The sequence below is a fragment of the Aplidium turbinatum genome, chromosome 17, assembly GCF_918807975.1.
Source record: "Aplidium turbinatum chromosome 17, kaAplTurb1.1, whole genome shotgun sequence".
NCBI classification, from domain to species: domain Eukaryota; kingdom Metazoa; phylum Chordata; class Ascidiacea; order Aplousobranchia; family Polyclinidae; genus Aplidium; species Aplidium turbinatum.
In genome coordinates this window covers 13,217,481-13,238,412 of record NC_137488.1, presented here as the reverse complement: position 1 = coordinate 13,238,412, position 20,932 = coordinate 13,217,481, and the positions used below count along the sequence as shown (strand labels likewise).

Here is a 20,932-nt window from a genome sequence, read left to right as displayed (position 1 = left end):
ATAAACTATTATACAGAGGATATATTTGTGTACTACTAATTCGCATTCATTGCAATCTTTTCCAATACCGGTAGCCTACTGGCATTTACACAAAAGTCTAATCTCTTTATACCATTTGGATAAAAAACGTCTAACTAAAGATCACCCCACCAAGTGAAACAAACTGTTAAGAATTTTAGGAGAGTAGAACCTATATTCGCCTTCTATCGGCATGTTTATTAACTAATCAAGAATTGATTTCGCTATAGTGACGGTATCTTCAGCTTTGTTCAAATAGAACTGTACAAAGGAAGAAGTGTTAAGACAATTTGTGAAAGAAAAGGCTGTGTGAGGTGATATAGTTGGTACAAATTGACTTTCTACTTTTGATGTGCCTGCCACTTAAGGGCATTCCACGTGTTGTTTCCATTAAACCCAAAACAAACGTTATAAACAAGCAATTTTACTCAAAAGCTGTCTTAGAACGTGACATATTGAAGCAATCAAAAAAGCCATTTAAAACTAAAAAAGTCCCCTAAAAAAGCTATGTGAGATCACACAAAAACATTTATTATTAATGAGCCAATCTCCCATTTACATTGAGTAGCATAATACACCGAGATGAACTGAAGTAATCTACTGTATAACAATTGCGTTAGAACTTAGATTTAAATAACATCAAAGAAAAACGGTAGCAAAAACGTGGGAAAAATTAAATTTCTGAAAACATGAAGTTACAGCAGTTTTTCATATCAATTCTTTCTGAATTTAAAACTATTTCTTTGATAGACAGCACGTATAGTTTTGATAAAAACGCGTGTTCTGGCCATAGCTAAAAAATAAACAGTTAGTTTTGTATTCATAGATTAAGCTACATAAGCTTCGTAAACGATAAGCCTAATCACAAAGCAGTTGCTGCACAAATCAATTTATTATTCTACAAAGTTTATAAGCTGCTTCTTTTTCTACATGATAAGTAACCTAGTACCATAGCTATAGGTGGCACACGTTTCAATGCATTTGTTGACACTTGTTTGAAAGTATACGTTTTTTATCTTTTAAATGTACATGGCTAATCTTAACGTTTTGCAACGCGTTCTAAACTGAGTAGCCTTCAGAGAAAGGAGACTGACGAGTTCTGTTTAAGGCTCAATAAAATCCTCTGAAAATGTTTTTTGTTTGCAAAATCTCTGATGAAAACTTAATACTGTAACTGTACTGCATCTAGGCTACCGTTGACTACTCAATCGTGATGAAAAGCCTACAGAATTAAAACGATTCAAAAGATGGACATTCACTCATGAGTCGGGTTGATGCAAAATTTACTTTCAGAATTTTTCGTCATAGTGAATTGTACTGAAGTGCATGCCATAGTGATATTGCGTTTGACTTTCGAATGTAAATTTTAACTACTGGTAATCAAAATGGCGATTGCTTCATTGGATAAGATTAAAACCAGCAACATTGTTGGTGAAATATTATGAACAAGATTTGGGTTATCTGCGCTTGAACGATGGCTAATTCAATCTAGACTTACATACACAGCTTATGTAAAATCGATAACACTAGAAGTCTGATATGATACTTACCTACACTCTCGCTCTGTCTCGATGTATTTCAAACAATGAAGCTAGGCCTTCTCTAAAGCTAATGTTGCTTATGCAAGACTTCTGTGAAGCCCCTGCTTCCGAGTAGAAGCGTGGCGAAAAACAATTCTTTGATTATTATTTGTTTTTAATTTTTTAAAGACAATATTTTCATGAAAAAGCAATCAAATTTAGAAAGTATTTCAGCGTATTCCACCACTCATGCCAAATTTTGTACGTCTTGCTATACGAGCGTAACACCGCACAGCGTTAGTTTTTTTTTTGTGTGAAAGAGACATCACATTGCTACACTGACAAAGTCAACTCTGAGGTCAACATATCACATCAGTGTGTGCTTTCTTATCTTGCACGGGAACCTCAAGCAAGAGGGTAACAGTCTATGCAATCCCCAAAATATTAAAAGCTTATTTAAAGCCACATGACTTTTGTTTATTTGAAGTGCTGATAACAAATGAAGTTTTTTTTATATAACAATTCGAATTATGTCCTTCCTTCTTGAAAAGAAAAACTGATTTGCTTTGTGACAAGGAATTATTGATTAATAGCTATAATGTTTACAAAAGCCGGTTTTGTTTTACGTGTTAGCGTTATCATTTCTGCCAGCAGGGGTAAAAATTTGGCGACATCTTTCGGGATATGTCAATGTAAAACTTAAATTTTTTATAGATATTAAAAATTTACATTTAAGAAAGTACTTTTCTCGATTTTCATGATAAAATTCAAGAGCTACTTATTATATTTCCTCTATCCACCAGTCATTGGTTTGGTAGCTGCTATCCAAGAGGATGAATCTTATTTTCAGCAAGCCTTGTGTATCAACGAACATTGTTTGTTTGTTTGTTTATCTTTATCCTGCATTGCGGGAAAGCGGACTTGAGCGCTATGCATCGGTGTACGCCTTCCGACGTACATCTGACCCACGCTGCAGCCGACTGCAATGTCTGTTTCCGGTTGTCTATACTCTACTTATGACTTAAATTTGGTACTACCCATTACTCGAAATCCATCACTGGGTAGAGGCAATTATCGTAAAGTTTCTTGCCTAGAGAAACAACAGCAAGTGCGGGTGGCTGGAGTCGAACACGCAGGCTTTCGACTGTGAGCCCAACGCGCTAACCACTCGCCATTGCCAAAACATAATTGCGTATGACTTATGTACTTGGACTCAAAGCACAACCACTCAATCTACGATGAGTCTGTGTCTTCATAAATTATTCTCTGCTTGTCGATTTCAACTCAAATCTGAAAAATTATCGTTGGGCACATTTGATTTTAACATTTCTACAGCAAGGCATGGTTTAAAAGGTATTTCTTGCTTTTCCATGTTACCTGTGTAATGTGTGGGAGCCAAAACTTTATAAATAAAACAAAAAAAATGACTGAAAAAGTTTAAGATGGAATTTTTGTGAAAAAAACCCAGCAAAGGTGACAAGTCACGTCGAAAAATTGCGGGAAACAGTTATTTCCGTATTTCCGCTTATTAACTATTTTCCTGAATAAATCATTCTTTCTTTTCCAACTGCTCATTGTACTCGAAGACGTTGATGAAACATTGCTGGCACAAGCCAAATTGAGTTTACGATGCAATCTGTCTTGAGGTGCCGGAACTGTCCAATTGGCTTTTCTAATTAAGGGTTAGGAATCCAGCCAGGGGTTCAATGTATTCAAATTGACACCAACTTGGCATATTACTGTGAGCAGACCAATGCTCAATTATTCTTGCTTCTATTTCATGTCAAGGGGTCAGCTTTCCTTGTTAAATATTTTAACTGACATCCGCGATTTTACCACCCTGGTCCTATTAACAATACTTACATTATATTTTTGGACAAAATCTAAAGTTCTTAATAAACTGAAAATCCATCTCAGACCGTGCAAATAACATACTTTCCTGAGATGAGTTTGTTTTCTGCGATGCTTAAACTGAGAATAGATTTAGAAATAAAATAACTTAAAAATTAGATATGTGTTACTAAGGCCACATTTTGGCTGAAGAGTGAAATTAAGGCCTAACAATTAGATTCAATTCAAATAGTTTGTGACTGAGGCTATTTTTCTATCCCATCTCAATGACCTACTAGACGCCTGTATAATTGTCTTTTTGCAATTCCCTATATATTCTCATTGAATTTAACAGCTATCGAATTGTAAAATGAGAGCTTCTTTATTGACTCGCAAATTAAAAATAAACATAAAACATATGAACTTACTTTAAACAAGCAAATGTTTTCAACATGGTGACGTCTTATATTTGCAAGCTCAGAATAATTTATCTATGGAATAATACAATTCAGCTCAAAGTTGCAACTGCCCAGACAGCAAATAGTTTGCAACTGCCCAGAAAATCCGTCGTTTTTACATTGATTCAACGTTGAATCAATGTAAACATGACGGATTATGCTGTCTGGGTGAGTTGAGATTCATCAAAGAACACTCGCAACTGTTGTATTATATTGCTTTAAATCTCTTCAAACTAAATGTCAGAGAAGAGTGTACGTAAAGAAAACAACAAGAAAACGATCGTATTGTCAAGTCAACATTTAGTAGCTGGCAGGTTTGCATGCACGCATACTGAGACGGACAAATAAAAGAGAAAGAAAAGTACTTCCAGAAAACTCAGGGCATGTTCACGACAAAGAGTAAAGTTTAGCAATAATGTATAACAAATAGTTGAGTTTCCATTTCACAAAATTCACATTCTACAATCATAGTAGATAAGCGCATAAAGGCTGTTTTATTTTGATACCTGGTACAGACTTATGTTTAAAAGCTTTCGATTCAATTCTTTTTGTCAACAATGTGAAACATGAGTTCAGTGAGTACAACACAATAAGAATATGATAACAATATCAGTAAGTCACGTGTCTTTGTGTCTTTTTGCTGATAAGGAAAAGCAACTGCAAATAATTTATTTAAGATATTTCATGGTGTTTGCTCCATTGAACTGTCTCTTTGATGAGAAGGCGATGTAGCAAGCCTACAAAAGAAGGCCAGTCAAAACCCAAGATACAAAAATGTGAACCATATCATGTCCTTTTATATTATTACTTTGCCAAAGTAAGCGCCATATTTGAAAAACTGGATGAAAGAATATCCATGGCTGATTTCAAGTAGCCATATATTGACAACATCTAAGTTTGGTTTATGACAAGCCTACTTTAAGAAAGATTGTGCTGTAATTGTAAGACTACTTTAAGTAAACAACGCGAAGCTAAAGCTTCATAAAGTGCTATGGTTTATAAGGAGAATTCTAAAGTCACCTACATCTTACTTGTTAATTTTGCTTTTGTCCAATGCTTTCTCTGAAGCTTCTAGCGATTCACTGGTAGACGACGCTCTTTCAAGCATTTCTGTAATAGAAAAAAAACATTGAGTTAGGTATAGCGTCATTCATGCCGGGCAAGACAAAATCTCATTTTCAAGAAAAGTATATAAAACGTTTTAAAAAAAAATTTTAATGAAAAAATAATAAAGTTAGAACTATATAAATGTAGTAATTGTACAATAGCTATGATTTGAATCTAACAAATTGTGCAGTAACACTTTAAAAATCACTACATGTAGAAGACGACACATGCTTCACTGTACCTTCAGTTTCATTGCTTAGTTGTGCGATTTTTTCCAATTCTTTAACTTTCGCTTTTTCCTCTGCAACAGCTATACCGCCAAACCCAGAAAGCTGTGGTGGAAAACGATTTTGGGAAATTAAAGAGTGGTGACTGTTTGCATCTATCCCAGAAACCAACTGGTGGATTTGTTGCTGTGTTAAGCCATTAGGTAAGTTGTAATGCCTGGACATAGCAATAGCTAACTTTTGATGGAAATCAACATCAATCAAGTTTTCCTCATGAACATCTTTTGGACTGCTTTGGCTTCGTCGATCTTTTGCTTGTGAAGTTTCAGATGATTTTTCTTTTGATAAGGACTTTGGCGCGTCTCCATTGGTTGCGACATCAGCAAGAGACCATATTTTGGGCTTGGTTGGTGATGCTGCTGTGGATGAAGCTTTTGACACTATTGCAGGAGATGGTTCACGATTTGAGGAGGGCGACGAATTACCAACGGTGAGATTGGATGAAGATTTAGAAATTTCTGGAGAGTTTAAAAAGGAGTTCATCGGAAGAGTTTGAAGCGCTTGCTGGTAATGCATTTGCTCACTTAAAGCGGCAAGCAAATGAGGAGGAAGAGCGTGACCTCGAGATGCAGCGAGCAACGATGCAGCTGCCGCGTGGTTGAACTGTCCGGCAACTCCGGGATGCACCATGCTAGGATGCGATGCTCCAGGAATGTGAGGAATTTGAGTTGGAAAAGGCATGACAGGACGAGTAATAGAAGACTGCATTGACGGAGTAATACTTGTCGGGAAAGCACCAAACGAAGGTGAGGATCGTGAACTTTGGTATGGATGGGCAGCGTGTCTTGCAAGATGAGAGGAAGGGATTCGGCTCCGAGTCTCATCCAAACTGCTTTGTCGAATAACTAAAAAAGAAAAAAATGTATGTTATGAAGAGTACAGTCAGGGTTGTTAAGATATTTTGAGCCCGGTACTAATAAGATCTTCAGGCTCCAAATCAACACACTGCTAAGCAAAACGAACTATATCCAAAGAAACGCAGCAAAATCTTCAAGTTCTCGAGCTCCTTGGAAAGGTAACCGACCTCCAAAGGCATCCCGGACTGGGTTCAAAAATACTTCTTGTCCACGCTACAGTGTACAGTACAAAGAGTGCCTGGAATTGCCATGCTAATCTCAATTTATTTAACGGTGGAACTTTTATTCTCTGAATGCTATCGAACTAAGTCTTTACAATAAGATGACCGGCAGTTGAACTGGAATTAGCTCTGTGACACGATAAAACTATTTAATACAACTCCTTCGTCACAAAGAGACCGAGATTTACTCTTCCACTCCATCGGTATTAAACTTAAATAATATGAAAGGTTTGCAATTAGATTAACTCATTTTGATCCTTCGCGCCTAAAGAAATCTTTCCACATCAATAAGACGTTACAAATGATAGTTTTAAACAAAGAAATTGTTAAAGCTCAACATGTGTATTCTCTCAGATGAAACAACCGATTTTATTTCTTTGTGTTCGCACAATTTTAACAAGTTTAGCAATACAAGCCATGTGTTATCGTTAGCGATTTTACGCTTGCCCAAAGCGATTGACTTAAAAAATAAATAAGATTTATCTCCAAACTAATTATAAGCTGAAATAGAAGCAACTTTTCGCGCGACTGGCAAATCAAAAACGCATAGCAAGCATGAGATCATGTCACAGTAATTAGAAATTTGTTACAGCTGAAGAAAAAGGGAATCACTTTGTTACAATAACAAAAATGGTTGAGTTCGGCATACGTAGTAAAAAATTGTACAGTAAATTTTTTTTTGTGTAGTTTGTTAAAACTATAGCCTAAGTAGTCATTGTTTTTGTGTTCGCAATGGTGCCTTGAACTGTTGTAGTTAACTGGTTAGGTAAATTTTGCATTTGATTAACTGAGGATAGCCTTCAGTTGTCACTATCAGCCATTTTTAATTGCGCAAACAATATATAATGTATCTAGTATACGGAAGACTCATATTTATTTAGAGCCGCCATTTTTAATACAATTTAGTTCAACGTAGCATTGTTTTCAAAGGTTGTAAATATTTGATATTGCACGATATGCAACATATACAGAGGAGTTTTGGAAAGAAATAAGGTTGGTTACAGTACACCAATGACTGAAAAGTTTATGCCACTGCAAATTATGTACTCAGGTATGATTGAAAGCCCAACATTACCTTATACCAGAAACATAGCTATAAATTATTGTAATCTGTTGTTGTGAAAGAAATCTGGGAGTGGATCAAACATCCCATCGTTACACCATCAGTAAAAGTATCTTAAATAAATAATCATTTCAGTAAAACTTTGGCTTGAAGCAATCTTCAGCAGTTCAATCGGCTTTTAACCCATGACCTGAGCCGTTCACACACGCAAATAATATCACAGACTTCATGTGTCAAACTGGCATGTTATTGCTGATTTCATACATAAAAAGGACCTAATTTGCTAACCGCTCATATAGGCTAAAAGACTCAACAACAATTTCAATTGGTTTATGATCAATACTTACCGGAAGAAGATGATGTCTTTTCTTCAGATTTTTCACTTGCATCACGATCTGCTTTGAGAGGGAGGCGTAATGCGTCATTGTAACTCATTCCTTCGTCAGAGATACTTTCCGCTCCGCTGTGGTGTCCATTAAATTGAAGCTGTCGGGAGCTGTGTCCTGTCAGTCCGTTTGTTGGCATGGATGCAGGGGTGATCGGGGAGGAAGTTCGGCTGTTGGAGTGCTCGTTGTTGTGTTGTCCATCGTCAGCAAGATCATCATCATCTTCATCATCTTCTCCGCAACGATTGCGTGGCGACCACGTCATTTTGTTTTCTTTCTTTAGCCGTCGCCGGGCATTTGCAAACCAAGTGGAAACCTTGACAACAAAAAACTTTTTTTTAAAAAAAGTTTAAAAAACCTTAAAGCGTATGAAGTAATCTCGAAAAGGTTTATTTAGCTGTTAAACAGATACACAGCTATTTTCTTTTGCCGAAAATTGCATACAAGCAAAAATTTAAGTCATATGAATCACGTTTTAATGGGAAATGTTTATAACGATGGTCGGTGTACTTTAATATCAAGTTTATCAAAAACTATGTTTTCCTAATGCGGTCCATCATGGTCCATCAATCACAAATATGCCATTAACCTTCATGTGCGAGTAACTTAATGTACAAATGTCTTCCTTGATTTTAATAAAATAATAATTGATCATGTTAAAAGCGATAATCCTTACCTGTGTAAGGGTCATCTTGGTTATGATAGCAAGCATAATCTTTTCGCCTTTCGTCGGATAAGGATTTTTTCTGTGTTCGTTGAGCCAGTTCTTCAAAGTTGAGGTAGTTTCACGAGTCGCGTTTTTCCGTCTGGCCCCATCACTCAAGCCTATGGGTCCGTAGCTGTAGAAATTAAACATTGCTTTTTTAATTATAAAAGTAACAAATCAATTTGTGAACACCTGTACTGTTTTCAACAATGCTTTCTATGGTGTCTTTACTATCATCAAATTTCCAGTGTTTTACTAAAAAAGTTAAGAACTTTTGAAACAAATCTGTAACATTCAAAGGTGACTTATAAAAGTGTCTGCTTACCCATATCCGTAATGAGCTGCCATGGCCGGGTCGAAATACGCGGCGGCAGTTTGAGAGAGCCCGACCCGCCAAGCATCAGCATTTTCACCGGGACCCTACAGTCGAAAGCACTTAATTATTAAGAATCCGAGAATTAATTACAAATTTAGAACACCTTTACTCGTGTCAACAATTGAAATTATTAAATTTAAACAGACTTCCAGACAAACTGCAATGCATCAAAGATCCCAATCTAAAAGACAATCTTTACTGCACAATGCTAGCACGGTAGTTAACAGTTTACAACGCTGTTTATTTTTGTACAGAAAACATTTCTAAATGCTCATTATACAGACACACCAATAGTTGTCATTGAGAAGTAAATGTGTTAAGTCTTCCACAATGCAGTGTCAACAAAAGAATTTCGCAATAAAATAAAAAGTAGTTTTTATGATCGTGTAAATTATGCTACTGTGAATGGGCACTTTATTTTTTAAAGTTTCCAATTTCTTTTACAAAGTAGTCTAAGGTTGGTTTCAATTATAGATAGTTAGTATTCCTACCAAAAAAAAAAGGCAAAATCATCGCATTATTATTATTTTTCGCATCTATCTTATTTTTCGTCATGACTTGAGCGAAACTCCTTGCTACAATAAGCGACATATTAGTGTGCCAATAAACAGGACAATGTAATGAAATCTGGTTTATCAGTCGTTTAGATGTTAAATGCTATTTGAAAGTGAACTTGAGTTTATGTTTTGTACTACATCTTGCCGATATGTTTTGTACTACATCTTGCCGATATATCTTGCCGAAGATGCAAAGTGGAGTTGCTCCAGTTTTTTATGAGCAGAGTAACTATTAATTTATGATGTGTAATCTTACTTTTAATCTTTAGTATAGCTTATTTTCTTGCTAGTTTAAAGACAATTTACAGAAAATAACCATTAAAACTGTTGGTGGGCTATGTTTGCTGAATTCATTCTATATCGCCATTTTGTGTAATCGTCAAATTCAATATAATTTTTATATACAGAACATAAAAAAGAGATATCTTGCTATAGCCTTATTAAATAATAGTTCAGTTTAATGCTGTTTCTCACCATAGCCGGGTAAAATGAAGATGGGTCCGTAGCGGCTGCAACAGCAGCTGCCGCTGGAGCGTAGGGCAAATAGCCCGGGAAATTTGGAGACGCGTACGGGGATCCGTACATCGCAAGGCCGGGCAAACGAGCGGCGACGAGTCGGGCGTCCATTGAAGGAAGTCTTGAATTCAGCGGCGAAATTGTCGGTGTAGAAAACTTGCTGCTTGTAGGAATTGGAGCCTGAAAAGAAAACAGATGAAATATGAATTGCATCAGTACATCATTTTACATCAGTAACTGAAACATTTTACGTCAGGAACATTACACAAAACTACAAACGCAACAACGAATGTAGCCTACCAACAGTACCGTTCAAGTAATGCAAGTTAAATCAATTATCACAAGTATCAAGTCCAGTATTTACTTTGTTTAAACCGTTCAAGCCAAGAGGGCCGATTGACATAATCCAGTAAGAGCTCAGTGATACAACTTCTCTTGAAAAACTGAAAGGTCGCGCCAACGAAATCAAGTCACTAAATTTCAAATAGGAAAATATACTTATTGGTTAAACAACTGTGGACTGTAAAAATAAACCATAACTCATTTTTGAAACTATCCTTAAAGAATTTAAACGGGTTTTAAAACATCTAAAATTATTTCCTTTCTTTGAAAACTATATTTATTATTCGATATTGGATCTTGATGTAAACATCAACTGCTCATTTAACCTTTTCGTAATAAAATTCTGGTATTGATTGAATTTTGCCAGAGTCGGACTAAACGCCATTCCGACTTCCACATTTGTCAAACCTCAATTCTCCTCTGTTGGCTTTGAAAGCAATAAATTTCACTTTTTATTTTTGTCATTTTTTCGCGTCTTGTCCCCAGTCTAAACTCTCTCTCTCCTCGCTATTGTCACTGATGCCAGACGCGCGCGTGTTCGTTTGTGTAGTTTTCTAATTACCGAAGGAAATAAACCTTACGAGCGCTACCATGCGGATGTTTGGAATCTTGAGCACACTTGGGATTTATTTCTTCAACAAGTCAAATTCTTTAAGAACATTGCAATGCAGGGGAAGAATGCTTGATCATTGGTTTCAACATGTTCCTTCTAGTTAGTTCACAGACAATGCGTTGTATCTTAAAATGCTGTTTATGTATTTGTTTTCACTTCGTCTATTGCTCCAACACATTTGGTGATATGCACAGTTAATGGTCTATTGTTTGCATAAGAATTTTATCGCAACCTTTTTGCACTTTTTATAACTTGTTTACCTTCGAAATAGAATGAAAAAGAAACAAACACGTGAATAAAAAGAAATTATAATATAACTATAAAAAAATAAATAAATAAACGTAATTAAACATGACTTCAAAATTTACTCAAATGCATCAATACACAAGCTTTCAATGTATTATTTCTGATATTGTTGCATTAAATAAGAAGATTTCTGTGACGTCTGCGTAGTATCAGCTGTAAAACTGTTGCAGTTTCTTTTGACATTTCAACTGTCCTAAATTACTTGTTGGAAAATAAAACACTTCACTCCTGTTAATGCTTTTTCAAAGAAAATGTCTCTGTAATTTTGTTAACCACCGCTCGCTACAAGCGCTGATAAAAGCAACACAAAAACAAGTTGATTAAATTGTATTCTGATGTAATCAAGTTTGCCAAAAGCATACATTGTAGTACAGCATATTGATGCTAAACTTGGAATGTTTTCACTTTTGTTTTTATTCATTCCGGGCAGTTAAATAGTTTCTTCATTCACCTGACTTCATTTAAATAGACAAAGTTTGAAGTCGAGTGAAACTTCGAGGAATTGAAAGAAATCCTCACAATAACTTAACATCAAACTTCTATTGGCTGTTACTCTGCAATCTTGCTCCTTTGCACAATGTAAGCATAGCCTTACACATTCATGATTAATAGTAGCCATGTATGCTTTCATTAATCAATGCTTTTCAATAACCAAACTGACTTGTGATTCCTGGTAAATTCATGTTCTCCAAACCTACTGCAAACTCTGTTCTAGGCAACAATTACATCAACCGACAGTTTTTCTAACTTCAGAACCTTTTTTCTGCAAGTATTAGTTGTGTTTGTGTCAGAATGGCCTGAAAATCTGCCAGAAGACGGTTGTAAGCAAGTTGATCATGAAATCAACTGGCGCTAATCTAAATCGAATAGATGTAGGGTCATGGGATAATCTGCAACACCGCTGTTCTGAAGGAAAGCTAATGTCGACACCTATGGGTGAACAAAAGGTTAGTATTTGGTCCTGCAATTTGATAATACGCACAACTAACGCTAAGCAAATGTAGCTGAACCTAGAAAGGACATAAACAAACTGGTGATCAAACAGTGATGTGTTTCATATTTAGCTTGCAGATCAAGCAAACCTTTATAAGTCCTCTACTTTTGCGACATGCGAAAGATTTGTTAATCACACATGATAAACCAAGCAAAACTTGTCAACTGCATGTTGATACCACGTTTGTAGACGCTGAATTAACCACAAAATAATGACGTTTGCTAACCGGTATTTCTACTGATGTTTGACTAAAAAGTACGGTAGTTTTGGTCTAAAATCAAAGCTGTAAAAGCGAATTTAAACTACTTCTTGCATGAGAATGAACCCAAATGTCAATAAAGACAACAAAAGTATTCTTTTCACCGCAGATTCAAGGTTACAAGACAAACAATTGACCAAAAACAGATAAAAAATTAATTCGCTCTCAAAGCCTTCATCGTGTGAAAACGGGCTTTCCGCTTTCAATAAAAATACAATATGAATGAAACAAGCAGTGGCGTGGCTGAGACTAGAATCACAGTTTCTTGAAAATGAATTAATGTTCTAACTACAGCTCACCATTTAACACTGATGACAAATTTTGACACTTTAAAATATAATGAACTTTAATCATAATATCTACTTGTATATGATAGCACGGAAGAATAAAAAATTTCCTGCATTTATAAGTGTTACTTTAACACAATCTCTTTCACACAAAAAAATCCAACAACCTTTAGTGCGCCATCAAATTTTCTCAATACATACACATCACTGCTTGGCGTGGCCTCAATTTACAATTCTTAAATAAATATTTAGTTAATGCTTGGCTTTTGAGTGATGCTTGTGGGGTTTTGTCAATACATTCAAGAGGCAACTGGCCTTTGTTACTAAATTAGGATCAATTAAAATCAACTGTATGTAGTGTACGTAGCTTTTTTGATTAACCCAGTCAGTGCGCTGAAGTTCGTGTAACTGACTCCAAAGACGAGAAAATTTATTGACTCTGCCAAGGTATGACCTTGCATCACAATCGACATGGGTCATTGCTTATTCAAAGCCATCAAAAGACTTGGACATAAGTTAACAAGATAACATTTTTTTCAAAATTTAACACCTGTCTGTGCCATAAATAATTGAATTCTTCAAATGTTCATACAAGACATTATAAAAACCACGCCAGAGTTAAAAAAAGATGCAAGTCTCTAGCTCCATCTTTTGGATTGAATATTTTATAAATTGTTTCCAATATTAGTTTCTTTGGTGCTTCGTGCGCCTTTACGCTTGTAACAAGATGTTAAATAGATGATGCCTGCGTCACGTGAAAAAAAAATTGAAAAGAAATGTCTTTGTCACGTTTTAAACGTGTTTGAAATTATCTAAAGTATTCTCAACGGTTCAGGTTTACGTTTACGTCTTGTACCATTTTACTGAACATGACAAATTCATTGAAGGTTTAGGTTAGGTTATTTTAGACTTGACTTAAAGAGTCTCCGTTTCAATTAACTTTCTGTACATGTGTTGTCTTTCCTATGCGAAATGCTTTTAGATTAGCGCAGTCTGCACGGAAAGTGAGACATCCGATGTGAACGGTAGACACACTCATTTCGCTCCTTCGGAAGATTAGCACAAGTTTGCCTGTTAAACTGTTTTTGTTTATTCATTAAACTAGAATTTCCCTAATACACAAACAAGAGTTATTTTAACAGCTCTGTTGATTGATCTGTGTTACAAAGCATCTTGTTTGTTTCGGCAACCTATTTCTTTGGTCACATCTTTATACCTCTGTGTTGACTCTGCTAGAAACAAAGAAGCCAACGGCGTCAATTCTTTTTTCTTATTTACAAGGACTCGTCCCCCTCTGGGTTGTGCTGAGGTTTATAGCTCGGCAAATGTAATCTTTTCACTTCGCATTGGTTTTCCAACCTTAATAAATCGGAATTAGAAATTAACAGCCAACAAAGCGGCTGCCTTTCTTTAACAGGCTGTCAGCCAATTGGTACCTTCAAGAATCGCTGGTATTTTTTATTCACAAGACGCACTGTATAAAAGAAATGATGGCAATAGCTAACTAACATCCATTGTTGTGGCAATGTAACAGAAAAATTCTTTTCTTTACGAAGAAAGTACTTTTTAGTCTTCCATCCTACCATATGGAGACTGCCATAGACAATGTAGCTACAACCATTAACCTACTTACCCTAATTTCCTTTGTAGATTTTTCGCAGTCGTTCATTCTGTCTCGATTTCTCAAAGGCAATCTATCGCTATCACATCTTGTTGTATAAATTATTCGATTGTTTTTCTGCAAAATTGTTTCTGTTAAAAGTTTAGAATACTGCGCATGATACAATAAACAGACTGGGTTTAAAAACCGTAACAAAGCTACAGAATCTTTCCGCGAAATTTAGTCTCAAAAATAGATAATCACAAAAACTAGATAAAAACAACTTGTTGAAAACAATCGCTCCAGACGGTTGAGATAATTCTATTGATGCACTGTGTTGCAAATGCCTGCAGTCGAAAAAGAAATTTTCACCAACGGTTCCTTGATTGGTATTCAAAGGAGTTTTTGTGGAACGGTCTTGATGCCTGAAGTCAAGGGTGCCCACAGTCTTTTGATAAATTTAATTTTAAAATGCTGATATTTATTTTAATTATTTGAAAATACCGCCAATTTATTGTCACATATGTGTATAACATTTCAACAAGTCACTGTAAAAATTTTAAGACATTTTGAAGTTAAAATATTCTATAGCACAATGAAGTTCGAACTAGTAATGTTCAAGTAAATTAATTGCATTTTCTAGCAATAGTTGTAACTTTAATCTGAGCAAAAACAAAAAAGTTGTTTCATTTTACTATCCAAATTTTTCAGTATTTAGTTTAATTTATTGCATTAAGAGGCTGGTTATTTTTTACCTGCAATAGTTACACCTTAATTCTTCATGATTTATGCCAATGTGTTTTAAGTATACAGTAGTTCATTTATTTATTTTTAAAAGACCTATCTTTAGAACTAAAATAAACGACAAAAATCTTTAAATATTAACGCTATCTAACGGACAGATCAATTTGTATGAAGTGTTTCAACAATTTTGTACAAAAGCACAACATTCCTTCTTGATTGTTTGAAAGATTTCATCTTCTCTTCAGTCTTTACGTCTCTTTAGGAAGAGAAAGACCGACTCTTAGATATTAATTATTGATTCTGAACCATGTGAGGGTTTGTATAGCTTGAACTGTAGTACGATATATCTAAGACATTTTTTGCTTGGTTTGTGAATTGTGCTTCATATCGCAACAAATAGTACAGGGAGAAAATCCATATCACTCCATTCAAAAACTCCTTTCAAGCTCTGCTGCTAATTCATAGGTTTCATTTTAGAGCAAAATCTTTGTCGTTGATTATTTGGAAAGCTGTTAAATTGTTTTCATACAAACTGTCCTGACAAGCTTTGTTCCTAAATTTATAACTTTTCAAACGAGCGTGAATAACACGTAATTCTATTCACAGGACAAAAAACTAATTTGTGTACTGCAAACTAGAAGTTTCGGTTGTAAAACGAAACGTCTGTAACAGAACTTCACGATTAAATGATCCTGGGGATTATAACTCTGGTTGTTCCTGTTTGTAATTTTTATGAAATTTAACCAATTTTCATAAATTTTCTAAGGTGTTTGCAACATATTAGGCCTAATGTGATATTATTTCTTTCTACGCCTGTTGCTTGTTATTCTATTTTCTAAAAGCTGTAAAATATTAGAAACATATACAGTAGTTTTATGTCATTTTTCGTTTTTGCACAAGTTATTTTTGAGTTGGTCTTAATAAATCCTTTTAACAAGGCATGCCATTGGAGTAGATGTTGGTAATCAGAGTTTAGAAGCAGGGCCTCTGTCACTCATACTGACTTTAGCCTTATTGGCAACATGTCTTTACATTTATTAAATGGCTTGTTATTTTAGCCGAACATGTGCCCTCATTTTGTTTTTTTATGCTGTTTACTTTTGGTGCACTTGATGGTGTGTACCTAGTGGGTACGTCTGAGGTCGGAGCCACTACAAGAAAGATAACGTCCGAACTAAAGTAAAGGCTGTTTTCGTGCGGAGTTTCTGTTTATTCTTGTCACAAGTCAATGAAATATTTAATTCTGTACACACTTGACAAATCTTGGCTTGTTGTTTTACATAGACACATTATTCTCTCGGCCTAATATTCATGATACGTTTTGCTACGTTGATTTTGCACTAAATAAGAAAAAAAGTGCTTGATGCAATGATGAGAAAAGATGAGGAATAATTGATGCATTTTCGAGGTCATGTTTAGCACGACGTCAATGGAAACGCAGTTTAATTGTTGTAAAATGTTCTCAAAGAAGATACATTGTCTTTTTGTTGCTTTTGCTTGTCAAAAAGAAGAAAATGATAAATAAGTGAGAATAGATGCGTTACTTCCATGCTGGGCGTCTCTTAAAGAAGATAATTTTCATTTTCAATAATTTTTATTTTATTCCAAAGATTCACACCGCTGACGTGATCAACAAAGTCATTATTTGAAACAAAGCGGCGGTCTACTAAAGGTAGATGGAGTTGCACATGTTGCATATGCTATTGTATATCTAGTAGCTTCCCAGAAAACCACTTTATCTGGTTCAGGTCTGGTAAAGATGTGGTCAGACCCGTATCCTATCTGGTGAAGATTGTAAACCAGACAAAGTGGTTGTCTGGTATTTAAAACAAATGCACTAATTTAAACCAACGTGATCCAAATGCAGGTCCAGCAGGCCTAATGGAGAAATGCAATAACATGCTATGTGTCTTACTGTACAATTGTACATATCATATCCAAATTTGTAACAATTTTTTTAATTTTAGGTACATGCGTGTCACGAAACAGCGCGAGTGTGAAGTCTAGTTACCCTCCTACTCACATGCAGCAAAGAAAAATACTTTAAACTGAATTTATCGAAAACAATAAAAACATATCTAGGAGGAAATAAATTTCATGTTTTGACGTGTTTGGATTGGTCATGTTCAAAGTGTAAACAATACAAATGACTCGAGTCACAATGGGGCTTACACCTTTTTGTCTCTAATATGTAATCAACATTATTTGAGTTCATTCGTGTCTAACTCTCAGTCACTTCATGAATTATCCATCTCAATCCCTCATGATGCTTCACAATATCATTCAATTTAGCAATTTCACCACAAAGGCTTTTTGTACATTTCAATCACGGACATTTTTGGTATCTGTTCCCCTTTTTATTTTAACCGTACTAAGGCGTCTCCAAGGCACTTGCTTTTCAATATGAGACCAACCTATGACAATTTTTTGTTATCTTAAATCCATTTCCTCAAGACTGCACTAAGCAAGATCTAATTCCAATGTATTTTTTCATAAACAAATAACAATCGTTCTCACATTTGCTAACTCCGGCATAGATTGTGTGAGCTCTTTGAATACCAGCAGATGATGTGACAAGTGATGATAGTAGAATCAGAAAGTTTGACAAAGTTCCAACGCAATGAAGCGGTATAATATGCAAATGGAAATCGAAATTCTACTTTGCGAGTTTATTTAAAGAAGCGATTTTTAATGAAAATTTTATTAATTTTATCGTGGTGGAGCTTTACAGAGTTGTGTCGACAACGTTCAATCCACTTCTTTATTTATTTTTTGTTTGTTTAAATAAATATGGTGGATTCGGTTGCGATGCTTTGCTCTTTATGTGGCACAACAAACCTACTCGCCAATTTGGTTGTCTTTACATTGCTTTAACGTCTTTAAACGTTGACTCAATGTATAACGGATCAACATTGCTAGCTGGAAAAATGGACTCTGACAGACAAAGCTATAATACTTTTGAGTAATTTCTTCGTTGATAAGCGCACATGCAAACTCTAACAAAATTAACACAAAAAACGGCTTGAGTGGTGTACAGTTGTGCATAGGAAAATAATGCGGATGTTCATAAACAATCAAAAAATTAACGACTGTAATAAAACAATTGCAAAATAAATTGTAAGTTATAGTAGAAGAAAGCAATCAACCCTTACTGTGATATCAAGACCTAATTGGACTTGGTACGGCATAGTGCATTAAAATGCTGTTCAAAATGTTGTTTGTTTTGTTGCCAAATCTGTGTTTCTCATACCAAACCACATCAGTCTCAATATGTAATCAATGTAATGTAGTTTCAATTCTTGATGAGACATGTATATCGATTTAGTTGACATTAATTGGATTTTGGTCATTCAAGAACGCTTATTATTAAGTGGGCTGCCCTTTTGAGTACTTTTCTGTCACATCTGCCTACGTGAGTTCAAGTCAATATTTGCTGACATGTTTTCTAGCATTAGGTTGCGTCCATGGCACTTATAATGTAAAAACAAACACAGCATCAACCAAAACTAAGCACTCTATCACGCGACATTGCACTTTGGACCGGATAAGATCTCAACTCAACTGACAAGCAAATTGTTCTGAAACTTGTTTTGAGAGTGGAAAAATATCTATGTTAGTGTGTGAACGCTAATGCAACTTTGTAGTTAAACAGCAATACAATGTATTTACTTGTTAGTTGCATATCGATAAGACGTGAGGGTCTTGACATGTTTCATGGTTCTGCTGAGAAATAACTCATGTTTCAAGTTGTCTGGTTTAATATGTGTTGATTGCAATGTTTGCTAGAAAAACCGTTTTTTTTTTTAAAAACTCATAAAATGGATCTTGGTATTATTTTGTTGAGAATCAGTCTTGCAGAACGACGTTTTGCTACTGTAGCGCGGTTTAGTGTGACAGGATATGAACAACTTGTGGCAACTCAAAACAACATATTGGCCACTTAGAATAATAATTAATCTGTAGCCTATCTTTAGGAAGTCTTGCTCCTTTGACAAAATATCCATAAATGTACACACATACTTTATATATACACATATTTTATCACCAATCTTCTTATTCCACCGAGTCTTCTAAAGTTCGTTGATACACCACAGATTGACACATTCTTCCGCAACGGAGTTATACACTGACAGGTCCCACCTACTGCACTGGGTGGCAAGCCTAGGGCGAACAAGAAGGTGGTCCGCTGTTTGCGGCTCGGTGCTACAGATACATGCAACTGGGCCCGTGTCGTAGCCTCACTCCACCATTGCAGACTTAGTACGTCCAACACCGGTTCGGAGTCGATTTAATGTTTTCCACTTGCCCAATGAGCGATTGCTCCTGGGGGGAGGGACTCTGATGGTGAGACCTTCATTTCAGTGCAAGATGGATTGGTCATTTTCAGATTGTTGTTTCCATTGCTTAAGTCTTGTTTCTTCTTTTGTTGAGGTTTGTGGCTGAACGTGTATTAGGAAGCCTTTTCCTGATTTCAACCGGGTTTGTCATCACATGTTTGTTTTAGACTTTTAGCTTGACTGTTAACGTCTCTTCTTATGTGTGGACTGTGGTGGTGCAATACCAGCAAGCAGATAAAGTTTGTTGGTATTTATGGGCTTCAGACACCCAGTAATAAGACGACAAGAATGATTGAGTACCGAGTTAAGCTTCGATGAGTGACAGGACCTGTTCCAAACAGGGCATGCATATTCTGCTGTGGAGTAGCACAAAACCAATGCGGTCATTCTGAGGGTTTGTGGATTAGTGCCCCACCCAGAGTTGGTAAGCTTCCTCAGGATATTGTTTCTGGTGTTAACCTTAGCTTTTGTGTTTTCAATGTGCTTTTTGTAGCTGAGAGTACGGTCCAGTGTCACTCCAAGGTAGACGTGGTTAGGGCAATGCTCCAGCTCTGCTCCCGACCAGGATAAAGTGTAATTTATTGGCGATAAAATTACTTTTCGATGGAGTCCGAAATTAAAAATTCAATCAATTCTCATTGGCTTATTAAAATCACTCTTAGAAATTACCATCTCATTACTTCAACCACATACTACACGATCGCGTATCCACTCTCAATGTCCCAATCATACAACGCCTACCATCACGGCGCCCTTTTGTAAGGCATGCTGCAAAACTCCAGCTCGCTGATTTCAGCACGTCAGATGCCTGGTTCGAGGAATTGAGCACTGCACCAAAAATAAAATCCCTCCTCATTCTATTTGATGTTTGTCCTGCCTCCTCATTCCCGCTTGGTTCTGAGCTTCAGAGACGGGAGTGGGTGACGCTGAACCGATTAAGAACGGGAGTTGGCCGCTTCAATGCTTGCTTGATACGCTGGGGTATGAGGGGCTCTGCTGCTTGTCAGTGCGGTGCGACGGAGCAAACAGCCAAACACATCATCTTTGGGTGTCCCATCTATTCCCCTCCCAACGGAATAACAGGCCTCCGCACACTTGACGATCAGACGAAAAATTTGCTCCAAGTCCTTCCTTTCGGCTGACCACAATTTTCTGCTTCATACGAAGGACGACTACGACGAAAACAACTTTCTACTTTCATTTTACTGCGCTGAAGAGATTGGGAGATCGAAACACTGGCCACTGTCCGTAGTTACTTTTAACTATGTCTTTTTAGACATTCTTTTTAAAGAAATAAAAAGAAAAGTCGAAAGTCATACAAATTTCACTTTGTGTAGAGCTACATGTACTTGAGAGGTTACTGTTATTTTTTTATTCACTTGTGAATTTGGTATAAGACCGCATCTGTTTATGATGATGCCCTTGTGAACAGAGGTTTTATAAGGTTTTCTACAATCCTGCTAATAACTCGCGGGCATCTAGAAAAAGGAGTTGGAAAACTTTATTGTTTAGTTCTCCTTTCAGCTTACATGTTGATATCAACATTGG

At 36.0% G+C, this 20,932-nt stretch overlaps 1 protein-coding gene across 2 annotated transcripts; it reads right to left on the bottom strand.

Moving 5' to 3' along the window:
• Positions 1 to 3,740: 3,740 nt before the first annotated feature.
• Positions 3,741 to 10,407, bottom strand: LOC145786690 (uncharacterized). 2 transcript variants are annotated; one of them, XM_082598405.1, is made up of 8 exons: positions 10,267 to 10,407; positions 9,861 to 10,082; positions 8,779 to 8,873; positions 8,424 to 8,586; positions 7,709 to 8,063; positions 5,175 to 6,065; positions 4,851 to 4,936; positions 3,741 to 4,563 (listed from the first exon to the last, which is right to left on the bottom strand). In XM_082598405.1, the coding sequence occupies exons 1-7, from the start codon at positions 10,303 to 10,305 to the stop codon at positions 4,854 to 4,856; spliced, it is 1,848 nt and encodes a 615-aa protein (XP_082454531.1). In that variant the 5' UTR covers positions 10,306 to 10,407; the 3' UTR covers positions 3,741 to 4,563; positions 4,851 to 4,853. The 2 variants fall into 2 exon arrangements, with proteins under 2 accessions (XP_082454531.1, XP_082454530.1); XM_082598404.1 differs by having other exon boundaries at positions 4,858 to 4,936.
• Between the last annotated feature and the right edge of the window lie 10,525 nt (positions 10,408 to 20,932).